Below are 20,789 nucleotides of genomic sequence, written 5' to 3' on the forward strand. Positions count from 1 at the left end.
GGTGAGGTCCACTTTATGACAGTGGAGAAAGTTAGTAGAACAGCGTTGCCAATTTTCTGAATTGTCACTGCCTTCTATAGAGGATAGCTAATACCATTAAAATATCTGATGTCATAGATTAACTAACTATTGATTCTTGTTTAGAATGATAAATTATATTTTATTTCTCAAGAAAATATATTTTTCACGATTTAATGGTTAATTTTCATAATTGAGATTGAATATTTTGTTAATTAATTATGTTTATACATTGTTAAAGAACGATCTGAAATGTTGCGGAGCTGGAAAAGGATAGTACCATAGAGAAACACAATAGCATGAGTAGATATCCCATGGTATAGGGCGTTTATGTCGCAACTTTTACTGTTATCTCAAGCCGATATTCCACGTATTTCTTTCCAAAAAAATGTGTGACTCTGGTAGTCTCTCATATTGTTGCGTTTATACACTCTCACCCCAACAAAACAGTAAAAATCTACAATAATCGATAGTAATAGACTTGAGATAACAGTAAAAGTTGCGACATAAACGCCCTATACCTTGGGATATCTATTTACGCTATTGTTACTCTAGGATAGTACTATCTATCTTTTTGAATGATATGGATAGCAACATCATTGTTAATCAAATACCGTCATTATAACGTGGACCGCACTATGTAGATAGTGTTGAGAAGTGAGAGAAGGATATTGAAGAAGACGAAGAAGTGAGAGAGGAAGATGGGAAGGTAAACGAGGAAGAAGTCATAAATGATACCAAAGTGATACAGATTGGGAGAGGGTTGTTTGGAAATTCAGTTTTCATGTAGTAACCTCTTCCTCCTCCTCCTCCTTCTCTTCCTCACCGTCCTTCTTCACCACCTCCTCCTCCTCATATTCCTCCTACTTCTCCTATATACTCCTCCTCTCCGAGATTGGGAATTATCGATTTCATAAGCAGAGGGGGCCTATCTGCTCTAACTTTACAATATTCCAACCACCACACAACTCCAAACTCAGGCTCCGTCAACAATCAACTTATATCTCTCATCTCTTACTTGTCACACACTCTCTCTCTTTTTCTCTCTATTTGTCTCTCTTAGCCCATCTCTCTCATAATGATCAAGCCAGTATATATTGTAATCTACATAAATAAAGTACTCAAACAATCAATCTCTTTTTATTTCTTTCTCTATCTCTTATTCCATTTCTCCAATTTCAATTTCAATTAACTCAACATTACTCTCTCTTACTCGCTCTCTCTCACTCTCACTTTCACTATCTCTTTTCTCGCTCTCTCGTAATTGTGAATGAGTGAAAGAGAAAGCGCTCATTGTCATAGCTTCACTTAGACATTTGATTCTATGAAAAAGTGTAAAAAGTTTTATTAAATTTTACATTTGATATGTTATCTTTCCATCTCACCTTTTTTTTAATTCTCTTCCTGCTTTCTTTCATTCATCATTGAGTGAATTTTGAAAGAATCATGCTAAAATATGATTGACCGAGCGAAGTGAGGTCTAAGATTCAAGTCGACGGTTTGGCATTTCTCTTAATGTTTAAATGTTTATATGTTGCGCATTTACGGCGAAACGCGATAATAGATTTTCATGAAATTTGACAGGTATGTTCCTTTCTTAATTGCGCGTCGACGTATATACAAGATTTTTGGAAATTTTCCATTTCAAGGAAAATATAAAAGGAAAAAGGAGCCTCCTTCATACGCCAATATTAGAGTAAAAATCAGACTATAGAATTATTCATCATAAATCAGCTGACAAGTGATTACACAGATGTGTGGAGAAGCCAGTCTATTGCTGTATTTCCATAAGGTCTATAGTTTCAATCAGGTACTTGTGGTTGAGAATACTGCGTGAGTTCTACTGTTCACAGAACTACTAGTTGGAATTGATATGACCAACGAGGCTGATGGATCAAGAGTGAATAGAATCATAGCTAAGATAGGATAAGTTTATCATATACAATGCATATAGAATGAGAGAAATCGAATTAATTGAGTTGTTTTGCCCTACTTAATTAGTTAAGTTGTATGGAGATTATTCAGAAATATATTATATTATATTATATACAGATTAGTTGTAATTGGAATCAAAACAGATCTTGACTCAAGCCTCTGCCACTTTTTTGAAAATTGTATTATTCTGAATGAATCAGTCTAATCTTAAGGTGCGTACAGATTTACGCGCCGCGAACATGAGCAATTCACTTTTAATCAGCTGATGCCAAGCTCTTTATAACTGTATCTTACCGTTTCTGTAAAAATACAGATATAATCAGCTGATTAAAAGTGAATTGCTCATGTTCGCGGCGCGTAAATCTGTACGCAACTTAATAAAGCTGGAGCATGAATGGATACGACAGTAATCTGACAATAAGATTGAATATTTCTCAAAGAATCAAGATCATTTTTGTGTCATACCTTTTCACAATTCATTATCTTGTACAAACACAAAAATTTCCCCTTAAAATAATTACTTTTACCATTTACTGTATAAAATAATATAAGATGAGAAAGTTATTTAAGATTAGCAAATCGATATTGAGAATAGTTTTCAATATTCAATACATTGAAATCTCTAATCTCCGAACTTCTTGGGCGCTAATAACAGAACTATACTTTGATTTACTTTAAATTGTCAAACTACACCAAATCTGTTCGAAATGACTTCAAGGAGAAAATGGAGGCTCTATGACATCATCAGCCAATAGGATTGCGTTATAAACGGGAGTGTCCTCCCACTCGTCTCCGATTGGTCGACGCAGCTATGTGAAAGTTAACGCTGATCAATTCACTGATTGAGGTTAGTTGACCAACGTTAACGAGGCTACTAACACGAATTCATCTCAAAATATTATTCCATAGTTTGGATGACACTTTGGTATGAATAATATGATAAATCCGTTTTCATTTTTCGAATAATACACTCATCATAGAAATGATTTCACAAAGAATAAAGGTGCGATATACGCGCCGCGAACTTGAGCAGTTCAATTTTAATCAGCTGATTATGTCTGTATTTCTACAGAAACGGTAAGGTAAAGATATGAAAAGCTTGGCATCAACTGATTAAAAGTGAATTGCCCATGTTCGCGGCGCGTATATCTGTACGCACCTTATGAGACACATCCCAAAACTGTCCATTTCCCAGACTTGATGGAATGATGTTCCATGAGATAGTTTTTATTTTGAGTATAATTTCCATTTTTTAATTCTAATTTATGAATATCACTATGATAGAAGAAATTAAAAAAAAACGTCAACTTCACGGAATGTTGAATTTTATTAGAAAAACGTTTCACAAATTGAGATACTTAGCAACATTTAAAAGTAAATTTTATGGATCTTATTTGATGGTTTGAAAAATTGTGAACGTTACCTAATTGTTAAATTTATCCTTCAACTATAAACTATAATAGGGAACATCAGGAGTACTTGAAGTGTAGTTCCTTCCATTCATCATCATTATCATCATAATCAACGTCGTCATCAACTTAATCTACCCCCAAAAGTATGAACTTCAACCCTTTCATGTGAAAACCTTTCAGTAATACCTCAATTTTAGCATATTTCATCACCTATCCTCGCTCTATTATTGGAAAACTCTTCAGTCTGTAGGCTTATATGATTCCTCATGTTGAAATAATCCGAATCCGAAATCCCTGTACACAGGCACAATCCTGTAGCTTATAAGAGCATCATCATCAATTGAAAAAAATCCTACTCCTTCAATATTATCTCTTCATAACAATATAATTATCTATAGTTATTACGAATTGCTTTTTCACATCATTTACAGTTGAATTCAGTACATATACAGTTCAGTTCATTTTCTTAGTCTATATTATGTGAATTCATCTATAATTTTGCTGTATTGTAAGCTATTATATATAAGTGTATAAGCCAGTATATATTGTAATCTACATGAATAAAACACTCAATCCATCAATCCATTTATTGGCATAGTTTAGGTAACAGTTTGTAGTGAATATTATGTGATCAATCTGTATTCATTCTTCGATATCCTCCAATTCGTTGTAAAAGTTTTCAATTTTCTCTTGTAATTCTTCAATATTCTCCCTCATATCTTGAGACCAAGCTACATGTTTATTGATAACTTTTGCAAATTTCCCATCATCTATCGCTTTGTAGAAAACCTTGTAGAATTTTTTCAAATTTTCCGGTCTTTTCTGATTCCTCCTCGCCAATTCAACCATGGAAGCCAGGGCGCCTTTCTCGGTTTCAACGTGTTCCTCCTTCATAATTTCATCCACCAGTTTCTTCTCGTCATTATTTATCAAATACTCTAGAAAATCCTCAAAATAATCTACATTTTCAACTGGTTTTGTTTGAGATTTGCTGGTGAATATTTTCTCTAGCGCGTTTCGTTCCCTGAACAAATTATTCACGAAATGATCGACATATATTTTCAAACGAAGATCAAATGCATAGTAAAAGTAACACTCTACATACGTATTTAAACAATAATCAAAATCATTGTAGCTCTCTTCATCAATTAAAAACGTATCCAAATTTTGTTTCTGTAATAGATTTTTAAATTCGGCTTCATTCATTATATCTGTCGTCAGTTTTTGATCCATTAATCGTGTGTATTCTTTGTACATAAGATCCAATACATCCTCACACGTTATTTGGTTGGCATCCGATAGAACCTAAAGGAATAATTATATTTTCTTTAGTATATAATATACATCGCAGATGATTTGAAATAATGTTGGTTTGAAATCGATGAAAGAATTTATTCCAATAAAAGTTTTTGCAACAATATCAAGCTTTTAAAAACTATCGATTCAACACAAACATTATACATTAGTGAATAATAATAATAATAATAATAATAATATCAAGTGACCTGGCTGGCTCAGGTCTGGTGTCAGAGTTTTCAGGTCGCAGCTGATCAATTTCAGGGCCTCTGACATGACCTAACGACTGCTTTTTAGGCAGTCGGGACCGACGGCTTAACGTGTCCATCCGAAACACGGGAGTGGCCCGAGATAAATATCTTGCCGGGATTTGAACCCGGGCCTCTGAATCATAAAGCCAGCATCTGATCCACTCGACTACGACCACTCCTATTTTAGTGAATATTGAAGGTTGAAGGTTTAAAATCGATGAAAGTATGATTTCCAATGAACTTTTTTGTAACAATATCAACCTTTTAATCAAGTATCAATTCAACACGAATAAAATAATATATATACTCTACCACTATAGTGAGGTCCACGTCATAATGGCAGTGGAAAAAGATAGGAGAACAGCGTTGCCGAATCTCGATCTTGCCACTGCCTTCTATAGAGGATAGCTGATACCGGTATATCCAATCTAATATTAACTGTTCATTCTTGTTTAAAATGATCAATTAAGTATATTTTATTCGTCGAGATTATATTTCTAAGCTGTTGAAAAACTATCTTATTCTTTTATTTATTGGATAGAGCATACAATACAATAATTAGAAAAGAAAAAAACAGGCTACTTCTCATAACTTCTATTTCTCGATTTTGCAACGTAGCGGAGACAGAAAAGAATAGCGCTATCTGCTTTGTCGATTGATATACGATAATTGTAACACCAATTTTAATCAAATATAATACAGACATTATTATTACTGCTATTATTTTAATACTGTTATTGTAACCTGGTCCTCACTATACCGTGCAATGTACGGTACTCTTACAATATTGTATATCTCACTGTAATTCATAAAGATCTCTGAAAAATATTTGGAAATCTATAAACAAATCGGCCATTTCCACCACAGCCGATTCACTCCACTTGTGATACTTCAAAATTATCGAAGAAAACCTCCCATCGTCTATTTCATTGTACAATTTTGCATAAAAACTCCGCATTTTCGGTGAAGTTTTCTCAAATCTCAGTGCCAAATACACTCGGGCACTCAAAGCCCTATCCAGAGCCCAATCAAATCCTTCATCATCTTCAATTTTTCCCAGTAAATTCATCAATTCCTCACTTCTTTCTGGTTTTTCCATGAAGAACGTTACAAATTCATCGCAATAATTGACGTTTTCCAATGGTTTCCCGGCATTTTCCAAAAGAAATTCACTGATAAAACTTTCCACATAGGGTTTCAACGTTGGTTTTACACTAAACACTGAGTACCACACTAAGTAAGAGTTAAGGCTATCTTTGAAGTCATTGTAGATCTCGTGGTTTTGTTGGATTTCTTCCAAAATATCTGCAGGAAAAATGGTTGTGATCTCGGGATCTCTCATTAGAGCTTCAGGTAGAAGTCGATCTCTGCTTTTAGAGTAAGATTTATTGATTATTCTTTCCAATTCTCTTCCCCTCTGATCATTTCCTTCTGACAAAACCTGGAGAAATAGAATTGTTTTTTATCGGAATAAAATTGTGTCTAAAATACCGTGTGAAATTGAGTTGGTTTGTGGTAAAAAGTGTGGAAACCCCAGCCTCAAGTCCTAAAGTATACCTGAAAAACCCGAGGTTCACCTTGGTAAGACCTGAGTCTCAGGCCATGATACTGTGTAAGACTTGGGGTGAAAGGGATGGAAAGTAAGCCTCAAGTCCTAAGGATTCACCCAAGGTCCACTAAGGTTCACCTGAGGTCCACTAAGGTCCATTTGAGAAAAACCAAACGTTCATATTGAAGAAACCTGAGGTTCATCTCAGTAAAATCTAAGATTCACCACTGAAAAATCCAAAGGCCTAACTATTTTCTACTCATCGTTACGTCGTGCTGGACTCTAGAAGGTTGTCAGTCCTGCAAATTTTTTGCTATTAAATTTGCAATCTTAATGAGAAATATCCATGTGTTTTTGGCACAATAAGAATTACTTCAACTATTATTGTAGATCTCAATTGAAATGTTCTTTTCCCACAGTTACGTTGAAAAGTGGCCATTGCTGCACTGATTACAGAATGCAAAGAATCACTTTTCCGCTCTAGTGCGGGAAAATTTTTTCTGCACTCCAGATTTGCAACATGACAACGCAAAATACTTAGTAGGTTATTATGGAGCAACAGTGCAGCAAAATCAAAATGAAGTTGGTAACAGTGACTGCTGTGGCTGCTATAGTGAGCAGAGGTGCAACCAAGCACAACGCGCTAATTATTACATTATATATTATAACCAAGGACAACGAGGACTTTGGGATTTTAGGATTAAGGTTTTTATCAATAATAAAATTACACAGAAAAACATTTGATGGATTTCAGGCAATTTTACCCATAATTACCCACTTTTCATATTCAATGGTAACTGTAGGAGAAACTTAATGTGAAATACGTGCGCAAAGTTCCTCTGCTGCACTCAAGAAACCATTCCGCCCTCGCCTACGGCTCGGGCGTAAACGTTTCTTTCGGTGCAGCAAACTGTCACTTTGCGCACTAGTTGCACAAATAACTATTTATTCCTCATTTTTTAAAAGAATATGTGTTGAACATCTAAAGTTGATTAATGGACAAATTATTCTAGATCTCAATGAAAATGATGTTCTAGTTCTCATTTTTCGAAGAATTTTTGCCGAACATTTGATCTTGATTGATAAAAGTAATCGGAAGAAACCGTCGAACAGACCTAAAAATATAGTTAATAATTATCATTCTCAGCTACACCCAATCACATCCCAGATCCACTAATCCTAATTTCGAGACACGTATCACAATGCTATCTATAGGATAATGCAGACCAGAACAGAGTTCGTGTATTGAATTATTAAAAAATAGCAGTGTTCGAGTATTAAATTATTCAAAATCTTTCTAAAATTGAATGCAGCCATTTCTGAACTTTTAGAGCCATATAATTGATATGTCTTTGAATGTGAGATCCATATTATTGATACTGTCTTTAAATCTCAAATCCATATCATTGATGCTTACAAGCATAATTACCCTTCTGATCCATACTCCATTCAATTCTTCCTAGATCCGTGAAAAGCGCTTACATCTTTTAGAATGCATCCTCCTCTCCTCATCATCCTTCTCATTCTCTCCCTTCACCTTCTACACCTCCTCCTCCTCCTCCTCCTATTCCTCCTCCTCCTACTACTACTACTACTACTACTCCTCATCCTCCTCCTCATCCTCGCCCTACTCCGATTCATGTTCATTCAATCCCACACTTTCCAGACTCCCGTAAATTCTTTCCATCATGTCGATAACTTCATTCATGATCTTAACTACCGGCCTATCCCATTTTCTAACACTTTCCAAAACATTTTTAAATTTTTTCTCAGTTATGGCTTGGTACAAGACTTCATAGGCATCCACCTCGCTTTTCGGAACATTCATATAGCTCTGAGCTAGCTCGATTCTGGCGACTAAATACATAGCTACATCCACAATGTAGCTTGTCCTTTCAATAGATCTTATCAAACTATTCAAATCTTCATCATTCCCTGTATTTTGTTCTTTCAAAAACTTTAGAAATTTGTAAGTCTCAATTTCCTCGTCAATGCATTGGTTCTCGAAGTTCACGTTTTTGGAGAGCTCTGAGATATAAAGATTAACATAGAATACTAGTTTATCATCCTCCTCATCCTCTACAAAGCACTCTATGTATCTAGTCACTCGAAGCTCGAATATTTCGCGGTCTTGTTCAGTTTTTATCAAATCGGGGATCGTCTTCGATAACAACAGATTTTTGTATTCCGGAGAAGTTTGTATTGCATCAGATAGCAACGTGTGTTTTGCCTCCTTGTATGAACCCATAATGAGAGATGCTATTTTCTCCAGTTTATCAACATCCTCAACATCCAAGTTCTCTGCGCTCAAGTTGACCTGGGAAAAGATATTCAAAAATTCAAGACCTCAACATGGAAGTAGATGTGATTGAGCCAATATAGTTCAGGCAATGCTAGCTCCTAGGAAGGTATGGAGAGAAATTTTTGAAATACAATTTTTGACCCAGCAGTTCTGTTTAGAAATAGTGAGGAAGTTAACATATTAAAAGGTGAATAAAGTTCAAAGGTAAATTTTTTCGGGTTTTATAGGAAAACAAGCATTTTACAGACATCACTATCTTATACAAAATTGAAGCTTACACAATTTGTTTCATCTTACAAATATATCCACTTTTTGTGTAGTTGAGAAGTTGATATTGTGGTAATTATTCATATTGAATGAAAAAGACTAAGAAATTGTCAAAAAACCACTGATTTATTGATAATTAGAAAGACCGGTTTCGGTTATTACACCATTGTCAATCTCTGATCAGTTTATGAGAAATTGACAATGGTGTAATAACCGAAACCGGTCTTTCTAATTATCAATAAATCAGTGGTTTTTTGACAATTTCTTAGTCTTTTTCATTCAATACAAATATATATCCTATACTATTAAAAGCAACTTCTTCCTTTATGTTTATATGTTTAGATGTTTAGATGTTAGGATGTTTATATGTTTATATGTTTGTATTTCACCGGATCTCGAAAACGGCTCTAACGATTCTCACGAAATTCAGAACAAAGTAGGTTTATAAATTAAAGATTCGATTGCACTAGGTCTCATCCCTGGGAGAACTCGCTGAAGGACATTAAAGGGATAATCATTATTCATCCTTGGAAAAAAAGCTGATAGTAATTATTTTTTCGTCTGTTGGTGATGGAAGTGAGTGAGCGAGTTCATGCGTGTGGGATTGTGTCAAATTTGTGACTCAGCTGTTGAACTTTTGTAATCATTCAATCAGGTACTAAGTGCTGGTTGCAAAAAAGCCGGGTTATTTTCAATCCTGATTAATTACAGTAGATCCATCTTTTTGAAATGGTCTTCTCTGATTTGGTTCACGTGAAGTTGATCAGGATTGAAATTTAACTGGCTTTTGTGCAACTGGGCCTTTGTGAGGGAAATTTTTGCATTCCTCTGGGAATCAATCTCAAATTATTTTGATTAGATAGAACATTTCTGTTTAAATGTTATTATAATTTCTTCTTTCGTAATAAAATTTCAGTCTTTTGTACTCCAGAGAGAAGCTCGGTCTCCGATATCATCCTCTAACCAAGTTTGGTTTCTCTACATCATTTTGTAGCTCAATACCCAAGCTCTCAAAATTCTATAGCAATAAATTCGGAATCGTGTAACACTTAAGATAATTTTTCGAGAAAGCTTTAAATAGATAAATGATAATCAGCTTTGACTCAGATATTCCTGTCTGCAGACAAAAATTTCGTACGATAGGATTACTTAATTCTGGAAAACTTCAATTGCAAAATTAAATTTTGAGAATCTTTCATTGATCAGGCAAGAATCGATCAGATATTATCATGTTTCATTTGGTTTGATAAATTCCACAGCATGATATCATAGAGAAACAATAGCATAGATATCCCATGGTATAGGGGGTTTATGTCGCAAGTTTTACTGTTATCCGAAGCCGATAGTTCACATAGTTCTTTCCTATGCAGCTGTGTGACGCTGGTAGTCTCTCAAATTGTGCCGTTCATACACTCTTACCCGGTCAAAACAGTAAAAATTGACAATAATCGACAGTAATCGGCTTGAGATAACAGTAAAAGTTGCGATATAAATTCCTTATACCATGGGATATCTACTTACGCTATTGTTTCTCTATGATGATATTAATCCATAACTAATAAACTATGATAATTATTAATCAGTGATGTTATTACATTAGAAAGAATAAATTATTTCCAATGGATAGATCAATCTCTCTACAGTGAGGTCCTCGTTATAATGGCAGTATTGCTATCCTTGTCTATCATTCAACAAAGCAGATATCACTATCTCTTTCTCGCTTTGGTCTGTTGCCAGATCGTCTTTTAACAGTGTAGAATTGATAATTAATTAACAAAATATTTCATCTTGATCATAAGAATTCATTATGAAATTATTGAAAAATATAATTTTTTTGCTTGATAAAATATAATAATTTTTTTAACGAGAATGAACAGTTAATATTATATCAATAAACCTGTATCAGCTACCGTCTATAGAAGGCATTGACAAAACAGAGGATCTTTCTCCACTGCCATTATAACGTGGACCTCATTTTAGAAGAATAATCATCAAATAAACCTACCCATAATAGCGGCCCTGAAGACAAAAGCATCAATATGAAACGGATATTGGTATTATTCATGATTGAAAATTTCGAAAATTCATCCAATATTTAAAAAATGATTAGGCTTTATTGAGCTCCCCTGATAGATAGATAGCCTCTGCCAACGATTTGTCTAGAAATATAAGCGAAATTACCCCTTCGAAGGTTAGAACCAGCCTGCTGAGAGAGTCCCAAATTATGCTCAATTCTGAAGAAGTAATTACTCGATGGATAAACACTGTTAGCTATAATTTTATGACGTTTTGTCAGATATAAGAATGAGAACAATAACTCTATGACGTCGTAATGCATGATCATTGTATAATAGAGACTTGAATGACACCTGAATCAATTTCAAATATCAAACAATTGTTCCAGAACAAACTTTTGAACTAAATAAGAAATATGTTTGTATTGAACGTCACCATTCTATACAACTTTGTAAATAATACCATTTTGAATATCATGAATAACAAGGTTAATTTAAGTAATAAAAATGGTACCTTTTAGAGAAAAACACCAACTTAAAGTTAAAGCACCAGCTACGAGTATACTTAAAGCTACGTAGAAATCAAATAAATAAATGTATATTTCCCCCCAAAAAAATAGAACTACAACATCAATTACACAGAATAATAGATAAATTACAATTACATACAATAGTTAGTTACAAAAATTCTCATAATGTGTCCTCTACTTGATTAGTTTTTTCTGTGTGAAAATTGACCTACTCCACTATGGAAAATAGTAAAATATATTTATAGTAATTAGTAAAATATTAATAATAGTACTATATTAAATTGTAAAATACTTGATAATAGATATTTAATTGTTTAACTAGAGATTTGAAAAATCAAAATAATGGTTTCAGTTGTCACATCATTATCAATCTCTTGCAAACTAAATCACGAGTACAAGTACAGAGCAACTGTATTTATTCTAACGGCCTGGTGGAAGCCGTGACCTATCAAGGTGAATACCTGTCATTGGCCTAGACAAGCCCCTCCCCAATTAGCGGATCAGACGGTACGAAACCGTTTTATCTTAGACACTAGCCGTCAGGCTCGCTTCGCTCGCCATATCCGTCTATCAAGGGCGCTCCGCCCCCTGGACACCGACTGGATCGTCCAAAAATGAATCAGCGGGCTCGCTTCGCTCGCTGCATTTTTTAATTTGAGCATGCTTTATTCCATCAAAGAGTCAAGTACTGAGACAATGCAGGAAAGCGGAGAAAAACGTTGGAAAAATGCTGATTTGGGCGTATCTTTGATGAAATACTAAAGTCACCTTATAAAAAAAAATTTTAGACCCTAGCTGAACCTCTGTATCAAATTTGAACATTTTCTATCTATTACTTGATGAAAGAACTGAGAAAACGCAAAAAACCTCTAATTTTGGGCGTATCTTTGGCGTTATTTCAAATTCCTTCTAACACAACATTATTACACCCCAGCTGAGCTAGTAAATTTGAACATTTTTTGTTCATTTGTTCTCGATAAATCTGAGAAAACACTAAAAAACGCTGGAAAAACGCAGATTTTGGGCGTATAATTGGAAGTTTTTCCAAATCCGTTCTTAGTGCGCCCCTAAAGGGCCAACTGAACATACCTACCAAATTTGAACTTTTTTGGTCCAGTATATTTTTAGTTCTGCGAGTGAGTGAGTGAGTGAGTCAGTCAGTCAGTCAGTCAGTCAGTCAGTCAGTCAGTGCCATTCCGCTTTTATATATATATAGATAGATAGATTAAAATTTTATACATCTTATAGACATCTTTAGACATCAAAAATTTTATTCTAGATAAGAGTGGATACGATCGAACAGGAGAGCTAAGTAACAGATTAAAAAATCACAAATCCTTTAAATTTCTTCCAATTGTTTGAAAAAATCTTCAAACTCCTGTGACAAACCGGCAATAAAATTAAGCACACTCTTCTGCCAGTCAATTTGCTCCTCAATCACTCCATCAAAAGTACCTCCATCAATTTCTTCGAACAATTTTTTGTAAAACTTCTGAATTCCCTGTGGAAACTCAACGATTTTCCACGCCAGTTCAACCCTTATCTGGAAAACTTTCTCTAGATCAATTTCTAAGTTAACTTTTTCAACCTCTCCAATGATCACTGAAGAATTGTTGGTTCCACTTTCCTCGTTCTTCAAAAATTCTATAAATTTTTTCACATATCGATTCTCAATTTCCCAAAAACTGAACAGTTGTAGAATTTTTATCGAAATTGGTTTCTTTGTAGTTATTCCTCTCATAAAATTGTCAGCGTGAGTTTTCAAGGATGAATGTCCGTTGCAGAATATATACCACTCCCAGTAGGCACTTAAGCAATATTTGAGTTGATTGTAGGAGTCCTCATCATCACTGAAATAGTTTTTCCCCAAATTTTCCCGCCGTAAAATGTAGTGAAATTGTGCGTTTTCCAAGAATGCATCAACCAAAAGTTTTCCCTTGCTCTCAATGTATGATTTGTAAAGGAGGTCGGCCAAGTCTGTCATTTTGTTTTCAAATACATCTGCCTCTGATATAACCTGAGAAAATATTCATAATTTTTTCCAAAATATTTCATTGAAAAATTATAAGTATCAATATTTCAGCTTTTTAGTGAGCTGTGAGTGAGTTTAAGTGTATATACTTCAATAGTATTCTTGTCTATTAACTGACCAAGGTCGAGGAAAGTCGAAGGTTGATCAAGGTCGAGGAACCACGGTCGAGAATCAAGGTAGGGGTCATTCAAGGGCATGGAATTCTACAATCCACCTACTACTATTTAGATTCTCTCTGGAAGCAAAGTTTTCTTTCAATTTCAAGACTCAAATTTCACCCTTACTGAAGTCTTCACAGATAGCCTTTATAAACTGGCAGAAACTTGTCAATTTTCAGATTCAAATTTCTTTGCAACATTGGACTCTTGATAAAGTTATGGAAATTTTATCATTTTGCATTGTGATATGCACAGAAATGGTAGAGATGGATGAATAAAGACATAGGGCCAAGCCACATGAAGCGTTTTCCCAGGTATATTTGCACTGACCGCGGACTCGACAGGATGATTATCAGCTGATTGAATTGACGAAGGTAGAAAGGGTAGCCCTATCTGGTTTGTTGAATGATAGACAAGGATAGCAACAGAAAGTTAAATAAAATAGTTTTATAGATACTTTGGACCTCACTCTAGCTTATTTTCAGATACCAATATCATAGAGAAACAATAGCGATAGGTAGATATCTCATGGTATAGGGCGTTTATGTCGCAACTTTTTCTGATATCTCAAGCCCATAGTCCTCGTAGTTCTTTCCCGTGAAGCTGTATGACGCTGGTAGTCTCTCATATTGTGCCGTTCATACACTCTCACCCCAAAAAAAACAATAAAAATCGACAGTAATCAACAATAATCGGCTTGAGTTAACAGTAAAAGTTGCGACATGAACGCCCTACACCATGGGATATCTATTTACGCTATTGTTTCTCTATGCCAATATTCAGATGATAATATTCTAAAATAAATAGTAATAAATAAATATTTATTGAATATAAATTTATTATTGATTAATATTCTTAAATAAATAAGAATGTCCAACCAATTAACCTACCCATATTGATCCTGAAGTCAGACACATAAATATTAGATGAACACTGAGATTCATAATTCGTTATTGTAGAAAAGTTTTTCAATATTTCAGAATTTAACAAATATTACTCTTTCCAATTAAATTAACCTCTTGCAAATGGTTATGGGTGCCCAAGCTGTTGAAACTGATCGAATTCAATTCCCATAAATTTTCCCACAGATATTACAAAAATTAATTGAAAATGAATCTTCAAAGTGGAACCATAGAGAAACATTAGCGTAAGTAGATATCCCATGGTATAGGGCGTTTATGTCGCAACTTTTACTGTTATCTCAAGTTGATTACTGTCGATTATTGTCGATTTTTACTGTTTTTACCGGGTAAGAGTGTATGAACGGCACAACATGAGAGACTACCAGCGTCACACAGCTTCACAGGAAAGAACTACGTGAACTATCGGCTTGAGATAACAGTAAAAGTTGCGACATAAACGCCCTATACCATGGGATATCTACTTACGCTATTGTTTCTCTATTGTAGAACCTAATAAGTCGAAGTGAGGAGTTTCTTTAGCTTTGGAAGAATAATTATTTCGACAGGTGAATATTAAAAAAAAAAACTGTCATAAATAATACTTGTCAAGTTCGTAAACATTCATGTAAATGACCTTTCTGTGAAAATTAACAATTAATAGTTTCATCTCATAGCGTTGAATAGGAAGAATGGTAGAGTTTATAGCGATAGATAGAAGATAGAGTTTATAAACTTAATGGGATGATAGAGTATATAGCGTTCAATCAACTATATGACTCAATGATACAATATTGATGTAATAATATTATTATTGTGCCTCACCGATTCTAATGACACCTGATTAAACTTATCTTTCAACAGTAATTTTTAAAAAAAGATCAATGTTTGCGATTGATATGTCGTCAGCATACATCGTATACCATATGGAATATTGAAAGATTTTTCAAGATAAGTCAAAAATATGTTATTATGAGAAGAAAGAAAAATTGTAATTATACTGCTCTACTCACTTTCTTTATATTGGAGGACGTTCTCATGCTTCTCGTGAATCACTACACAACGAAAGCAGTTGTCTTCCCTGTAGAACAGATAAAATAAAATTATTAGTGATTTGTATTAATAGAATTAACGAGTAAATAATAATTAAGTTGATTGTCTCAAGCTGCGTTTACACCAAGTAGAACCTTGTTCCTTAGTTTCTTTTTAATTTCTTAGTTTCTTAGTAGAATTCTTGTTTATGTTAATAAGTTGATCATTATTCTATTGTAATGAACGGAACTTGAAAAACTCATTATGTTCATCAAGTGTACGATAAGTTAAGTTCAATCTTATATAATCTATAAGGATTAAGTTAATAGCATTTTGATAATAACTTTGGTGTAAACGCAGCTTTATGTATTACATTGATTTGGACATTGATGGTGAGTTAGACCAGGCTATGGCAGTGGTCGCCAAACTTACGAGCCTGTGAGCTAGAATAGCATTTATAAATCTTCTAGTGAGCTACCAACGAATATTAGACTGAAGAAAGTACGGTACGCGAAATGAAATTTTCACACTTTTATTGCCTATAAAGATACATTTCTAGTGTTGAAATCTACTTATCTCATAGCAAAAAGTATAACAAAAGTTGAAATGTACATTTCAATGAGAGCAGTGGAACATTTTTTGATCATCAAGTATTTTCTTGATGTTTGGAGTGTACGTTGTAGCCACCATTCTGATGCAGTTGTCCAATTGTTCATCAATTGTTGTCAGTCTGTTCCTATATCGATTTTTTAAGAATTTCATTCTTGAAAAAGATGCTTCACTCACCTACTTGTGTGAGCTGAACATAGCTTTTAACCTCAATGCAACTTGAATAATATTTGGATATTTTTCTTTGGGAACTTGAGGCCAAATATTTCCAGTTGTAGAAAGTGACCTGAGAGACAGATCATTTTGAAAATCCACAAATTCCATTTCAACTGAAGCCTGATCTCCACCAAAATGTGTTACAACACAAGTTACAAAATCTTCTGCATGGATCTCTACAAAAGAGAGTTGATAAATTTTACCATATTTGATATGCTTTTAAAATCTTGAAATCGTTGATCAAACTGTTGTCTCAAATCTGAAAGAATTGTAACGTATTCTTGGTTACTGCTGCGGTGCTGTGGAGGATTTTTCACGTCATTAATTTTCTTCAGACTGGGAAAGTGTATATATTAAAACTGGACTACATTCTTTTGCACGAGCGTTTCTGTGAGCTACCAAAAACTACTCCACGAGCCACCGGTAGCTCGCGATCGACTGTTTGGCGACCACTTGGCTATAGCCTCATCCTTGTTTGTAAGAAGAAGAAGAAGAAGAAAAATTGAATGTTATATTCTCTATTTATTTATTTATTTGGAAATATACATATTTGAGGGCACCAGGAACTTCATCCCTAATAAAATAGTTCTTATATTACACAAATTTTATCAAACCACATTGGTATTCCATTTCAATATTGTTATAGTAGCCTTCAGCAATTGTTAAGCCTTCATACAACATTAAGGAACGTAATCAGTCTGTGAGAAGTCTGTAATGTGTCTGTGACGTGTTGGCGACGTGTCTGTGACTGTGTGACTATGTGACTTGAGATCCGGAAACTTTGAAAATTTCTCTCGCAACTAATTACCGAAGCCGCTGGCCCGGAAAAGATTCACACCGGATTCTGTCTACTCTACATCTCCCCTGTGTACTCATTCTTCTTCTCTCTTCTTCTTCCTCATCTTCTTCTCCACGTTCCACATCTTCTTTTTCTTCGCTTGTCTTTGTCTACCTCCCACTTCTTCGAATCATCTTCTTCCTCTCCCCGCTGTGTTCCAGATTCTTGTTTCAAATCTAATAAAACAAACAAAAATTCCGACTCTGAGATGTACGCTGACTTGAATATCTCATTTTTCTTCATCTTCTTCTTTCTTCTTCTTCTTCTTCTTCTTCTTCTTCTTCTTCTTCTTCTTCTTCCTTCTTCTTCTTCTTCTTCTCCTTCTCCTTCTCCTTCTCCTTCTCCTTCTCCTTCTCCTTCTCCTTCGCCTTCTCCTTCTCCTTCTCCTTCTCCTTCTCCTTCTCATTCCCCTTCTCCTTCTCTTCTCCTTCTTCCTTCTCCTTCTCCTTTTCCGTAATAAGAGGCATGCGGTTTAAAATAACTTCCATAGTCTAAATTTAATATCAAGCAATCTTTTACTTCATCAAACAAAATTATCGTACTCAATTCATTGACTAGAAATTCATCCATTTTCAAATGAATAAACATCTTGTAGCCTAATTATTGTAGAATAGTATGATCTCAAAGTGTTCAAGTAATGCTACCAAATAAAAATGTTGTACGGTAGTACCTCAATATAGTATAATTTTGAATAATACTCTACAGTATAATTGAATAGAGTTGCAGAATATAAATGTTTCTATAGATTAGGATGTAATATTACTTCTAGAAATATTATTATCATCATCATCTCAGGTTTCACTGATATTGATAAACCCAACTCTTTTTTGTGCTGTTTGAATATTTAAATATATTATAAAGTTTCAATTACTGATCCAAGTAGCCTACTAAAAAAGCTTATCGTCTGCTATCGACTGGAAATAACTTGGAGTAAGTTGAAGTTTGGAAATAAAATGCTGAAACTTATGGAGTACAATGGAGTTCTCTAGTACTGTATAAAGAAATTATCGAGTTGATCGGTTAGGAAGTTACGATAAGGTTGATTCTAGCTTCTTAGAAAATAGCTTGGAAATGTAAAGAATATTCAACTAAGTCCAATCAAAGAATGAATCGTTGAGCTGATGGCCAAATATTCACTGTGAGAATCACAAAAGGTGTCGCCTAAAATAATAATGAGCTTTTGGTAATTAGGCAGCCTATTGATTCTGGTGACACGATTCTGACTTGTAGGGCCATTGACGGATATTTATTGAAGATAAAACGTTTGAGTCAAAAAGTTTACTTGGAATTTCATTGATAGATGTTTCTGATAATTTTAGAGTTTTGAATATTGATAAAGTTTTATAGAGAACTGATCTGAATTATTCAATGAAGAAAATGCAAAATTTCCACATTTATATAGTTTCAATGATGGATTCTCTGTGGTTTTACTTTAATCTAATGAATTGGCTTGACACTTTTAATACTATTAAGATTCAATCAAACTACAGGTAATTTAAAGAATGACAATATTAAAATCAGGCTGCGCTAAAACAACTTCTCCAATAAAATTAATGATGAGGTTCAATATTAGCTCCAGCTTTTCATAATTTCTTTTATAAGTTTCTATCCATTAAAAGTACCTAAATTAATTGATCAATTCAATTAAATGATTAGTACAGTATTAAATTATTATACTACTAACATGTTGTGGGGGTTACTTCAATCAATGAAATAATTCTCTCCAAGTCACTCTCAAATTTCCGTTTTCCAAAACCTTTTACAAGTTTGGAGACGTTGAAGTCACTCTAAATGTGTATAACTTGTCATTCAATCTGCCTCCCCTCCCCCCTATCCATAATGCATCCATGAGAATCGGAAACCATAGTTTGGTGTGACCATGATACTGTATTAGTGAGGGTTGAATTCTTCCCTCACTCATGGTCGGTTCAATGAGTGATTTCTCTCTAGATGAGTGACAGATTTGAGAGGTGAAAGATCCCTAGGCAACAAGACAAGAAACATTTGTATTATGTCATCCTAGGCGCCTCGAGTCTATCATCCGTTCCTCTTCATCTCACTCTCTCTCTCTCACGCCCTCTTTGTCTTTCCTCTCACTTTTTTCCAGGATATAGGGGCATCAATGCAACATTGTTTTCTTCAAAAATTAGGTTTTTGATAGAAAAATATATTTTACAAATTGATAAGTTTTATTTATATTTATAAAATTTTCAGTTATTAATTCTGGTTGAAAGAAGACTGGTCAAAAGCTTCATGTTTTTTGCCATATCCGCACTTTTCTCTAGCATTTACATAGTCTATTCCATTACCTTACAGCAAATAAATATGTTTTTTTCAGAATTATTCATCCTACAAGGATCAAGTATTCTTCGAGTTTCGATTCAATTAATTCTATAATACTTTCAGATTTTCGTTCCGAAATTTTTTTTATGAATAGTTGAACAGTTTAAACTAACACACACATACAAACTCTGTCTCTTCTCTATCTAATTTCGATAAATTGCACGAATTCATAACCAGAGAGTAACAGAGGATAGGAGCAGAAATCAAATATTACTTTCTCATTACTTATTTACAAATATTCTTTCCTCTGTAATAGAAGGCTCATAATACTCCATGTTCATATCTGATCAGACTCCACTTATCTAGTACTTATTTAGAACATCACAGTGTCATACTCAAACTATCAATATCTTATCAAATTGCAATCCGGCAATCACATAATTCAGTGATATCTTCGTTGCTTAACGTTTTTAGTTTATGCTAAGTCAAAGGCTTCACAGAAAATAACTCATATTCTTAATTATCATTATCAAGAATCTGAGCATAAAACTCCCTTATCTACATGAATAAAGTAATTTCATTCAATATTTTGCGCTCACATTTTACTCTTTTTGTTGAACAGCATTGCAGAACTCTTCAGTCTGTATATGATATATCAGTCTAATCTTGTTATTTTACTCTTACTGGTAATAATTATTTTCAACGCAAGAACGTGAGTTGAATTTTTTTTGTTAAACACATGAATAAAAGAATCTGAACCTCTCGCAACTCTACTCCAATGAGTTCCCAATGTAATACATTCAATACCTTCTAATCTACTCACTTCATTCCCTCCACTCAAACACACCTACTACTCCATTCAATATTTTCGTCCACTTTTATCAGAGTTAAGAAAAACTATCTCTTGCTTCAATGAGTTTCGAACACGTACAATAGAAACCCCACCCGATCCATTGTCCACATTATCTGGGAAAGTGTATTGTTTTCCGCTGCCCGATTCTTTCGTTTCCATTTTCGTGTAAATATTCACACTTCGCTCCAAAGTGGATGGTGTCTAGACCGTTTATAGTGTAGGCGCCATCTCGTTTTAGCGTGATAATTCTCTATGGGTCCATCACTTGGCACTTTGGTACTTCTGGTTTTCTTT

General features: G+C 34.2%; 2 protein-coding genes across 8 annotated transcripts in view; both read right to left on the reverse strand.

Annotated features, from left to right (window-relative positions):
• Positions 1 to 20,789, reverse strand: part of LOC111057455 — a 356,053-nt gene that overhangs the window by 101,718 nt on the left and 233,546 nt on the right. For all 3 annotated transcript variants that reach the window (XR_005572751.1, XM_039439738.1, XM_039439739.1), the window contains exon 4: positions 15,678 to 15,745. Coding sequence is in view for 2 of the 3 variants with exons in the window: in XM_039439738.1 (XP_039295672.1) it covers positions 15,678 to 15,745 (68 nt within the window). In the remaining variant the exon portion in view is untranslated. The remainder of the gene's footprint in view (positions 1 to 15,677; positions 15,746 to 20,789) is intronic.
• On the reverse strand, positions 5,099 to 15,202 carry LOC120354004. 5 transcript variants are annotated; one of them, XM_039439741.1, is made up of 3 exons: positions 15,154 to 15,202; positions 14,656 to 14,818; positions 7,354 to 8,778 (listed from the first exon to the last, which is right to left on the reverse strand). In XM_039439741.1, exons 2-3 carry the CDS (start codon positions 14,707 to 14,709, stop codon positions 8,089 to 8,091), a joined length of 744 nt encoding a protein of 247 aa, XP_039295675.1. In that variant the 5' UTR covers positions 14,710 to 14,818; positions 15,154 to 15,202; the 3' UTR covers positions 7,354 to 8,088. The 5 variants fall into 5 exon arrangements, with proteins under 5 accessions (XP_039295679.1, XP_039295675.1, XP_039295674.1 ...); XM_039439744.1 differs by lacking the exon at positions 7,354 to 8,778 and adding an exon at positions 12,776 to 13,592; XM_039439745.1 differs by lacking the exons at positions 7,354 to 8,778; positions 14,656 to 14,818; positions 15,154 to 15,202 and adding exons at positions 5,099 to 6,353; positions 11,036 to 11,226.

The sequence above is a fragment of the Nilaparvata lugens genome, chromosome 13 (assembly GCF_014356525.2).
Source record: "Nilaparvata lugens isolate BPH chromosome 13, ASM1435652v1, whole genome shotgun sequence".
Classification (NCBI taxonomy): Eukaryota; Metazoa; Arthropoda; class Insecta; order Hemiptera; family Delphacidae; genus Nilaparvata; species Nilaparvata lugens.

Coding starts and splice junctions, on each gene's coding strand:
- LOC120354004 (XM_039439740.1), bottom strand. CDS start 11,095: ATGAATAATACCAATATCCGTTTCATATTGATGCTTTTGTCTTCAGGG. Junction 8,779..11,035: donor CTTCAGGGCCGCTATTATGG/GTAGGTTTATTT, acceptor ATCTTTTCCCAG/GTCAACTTGAGCGCAGAGAA.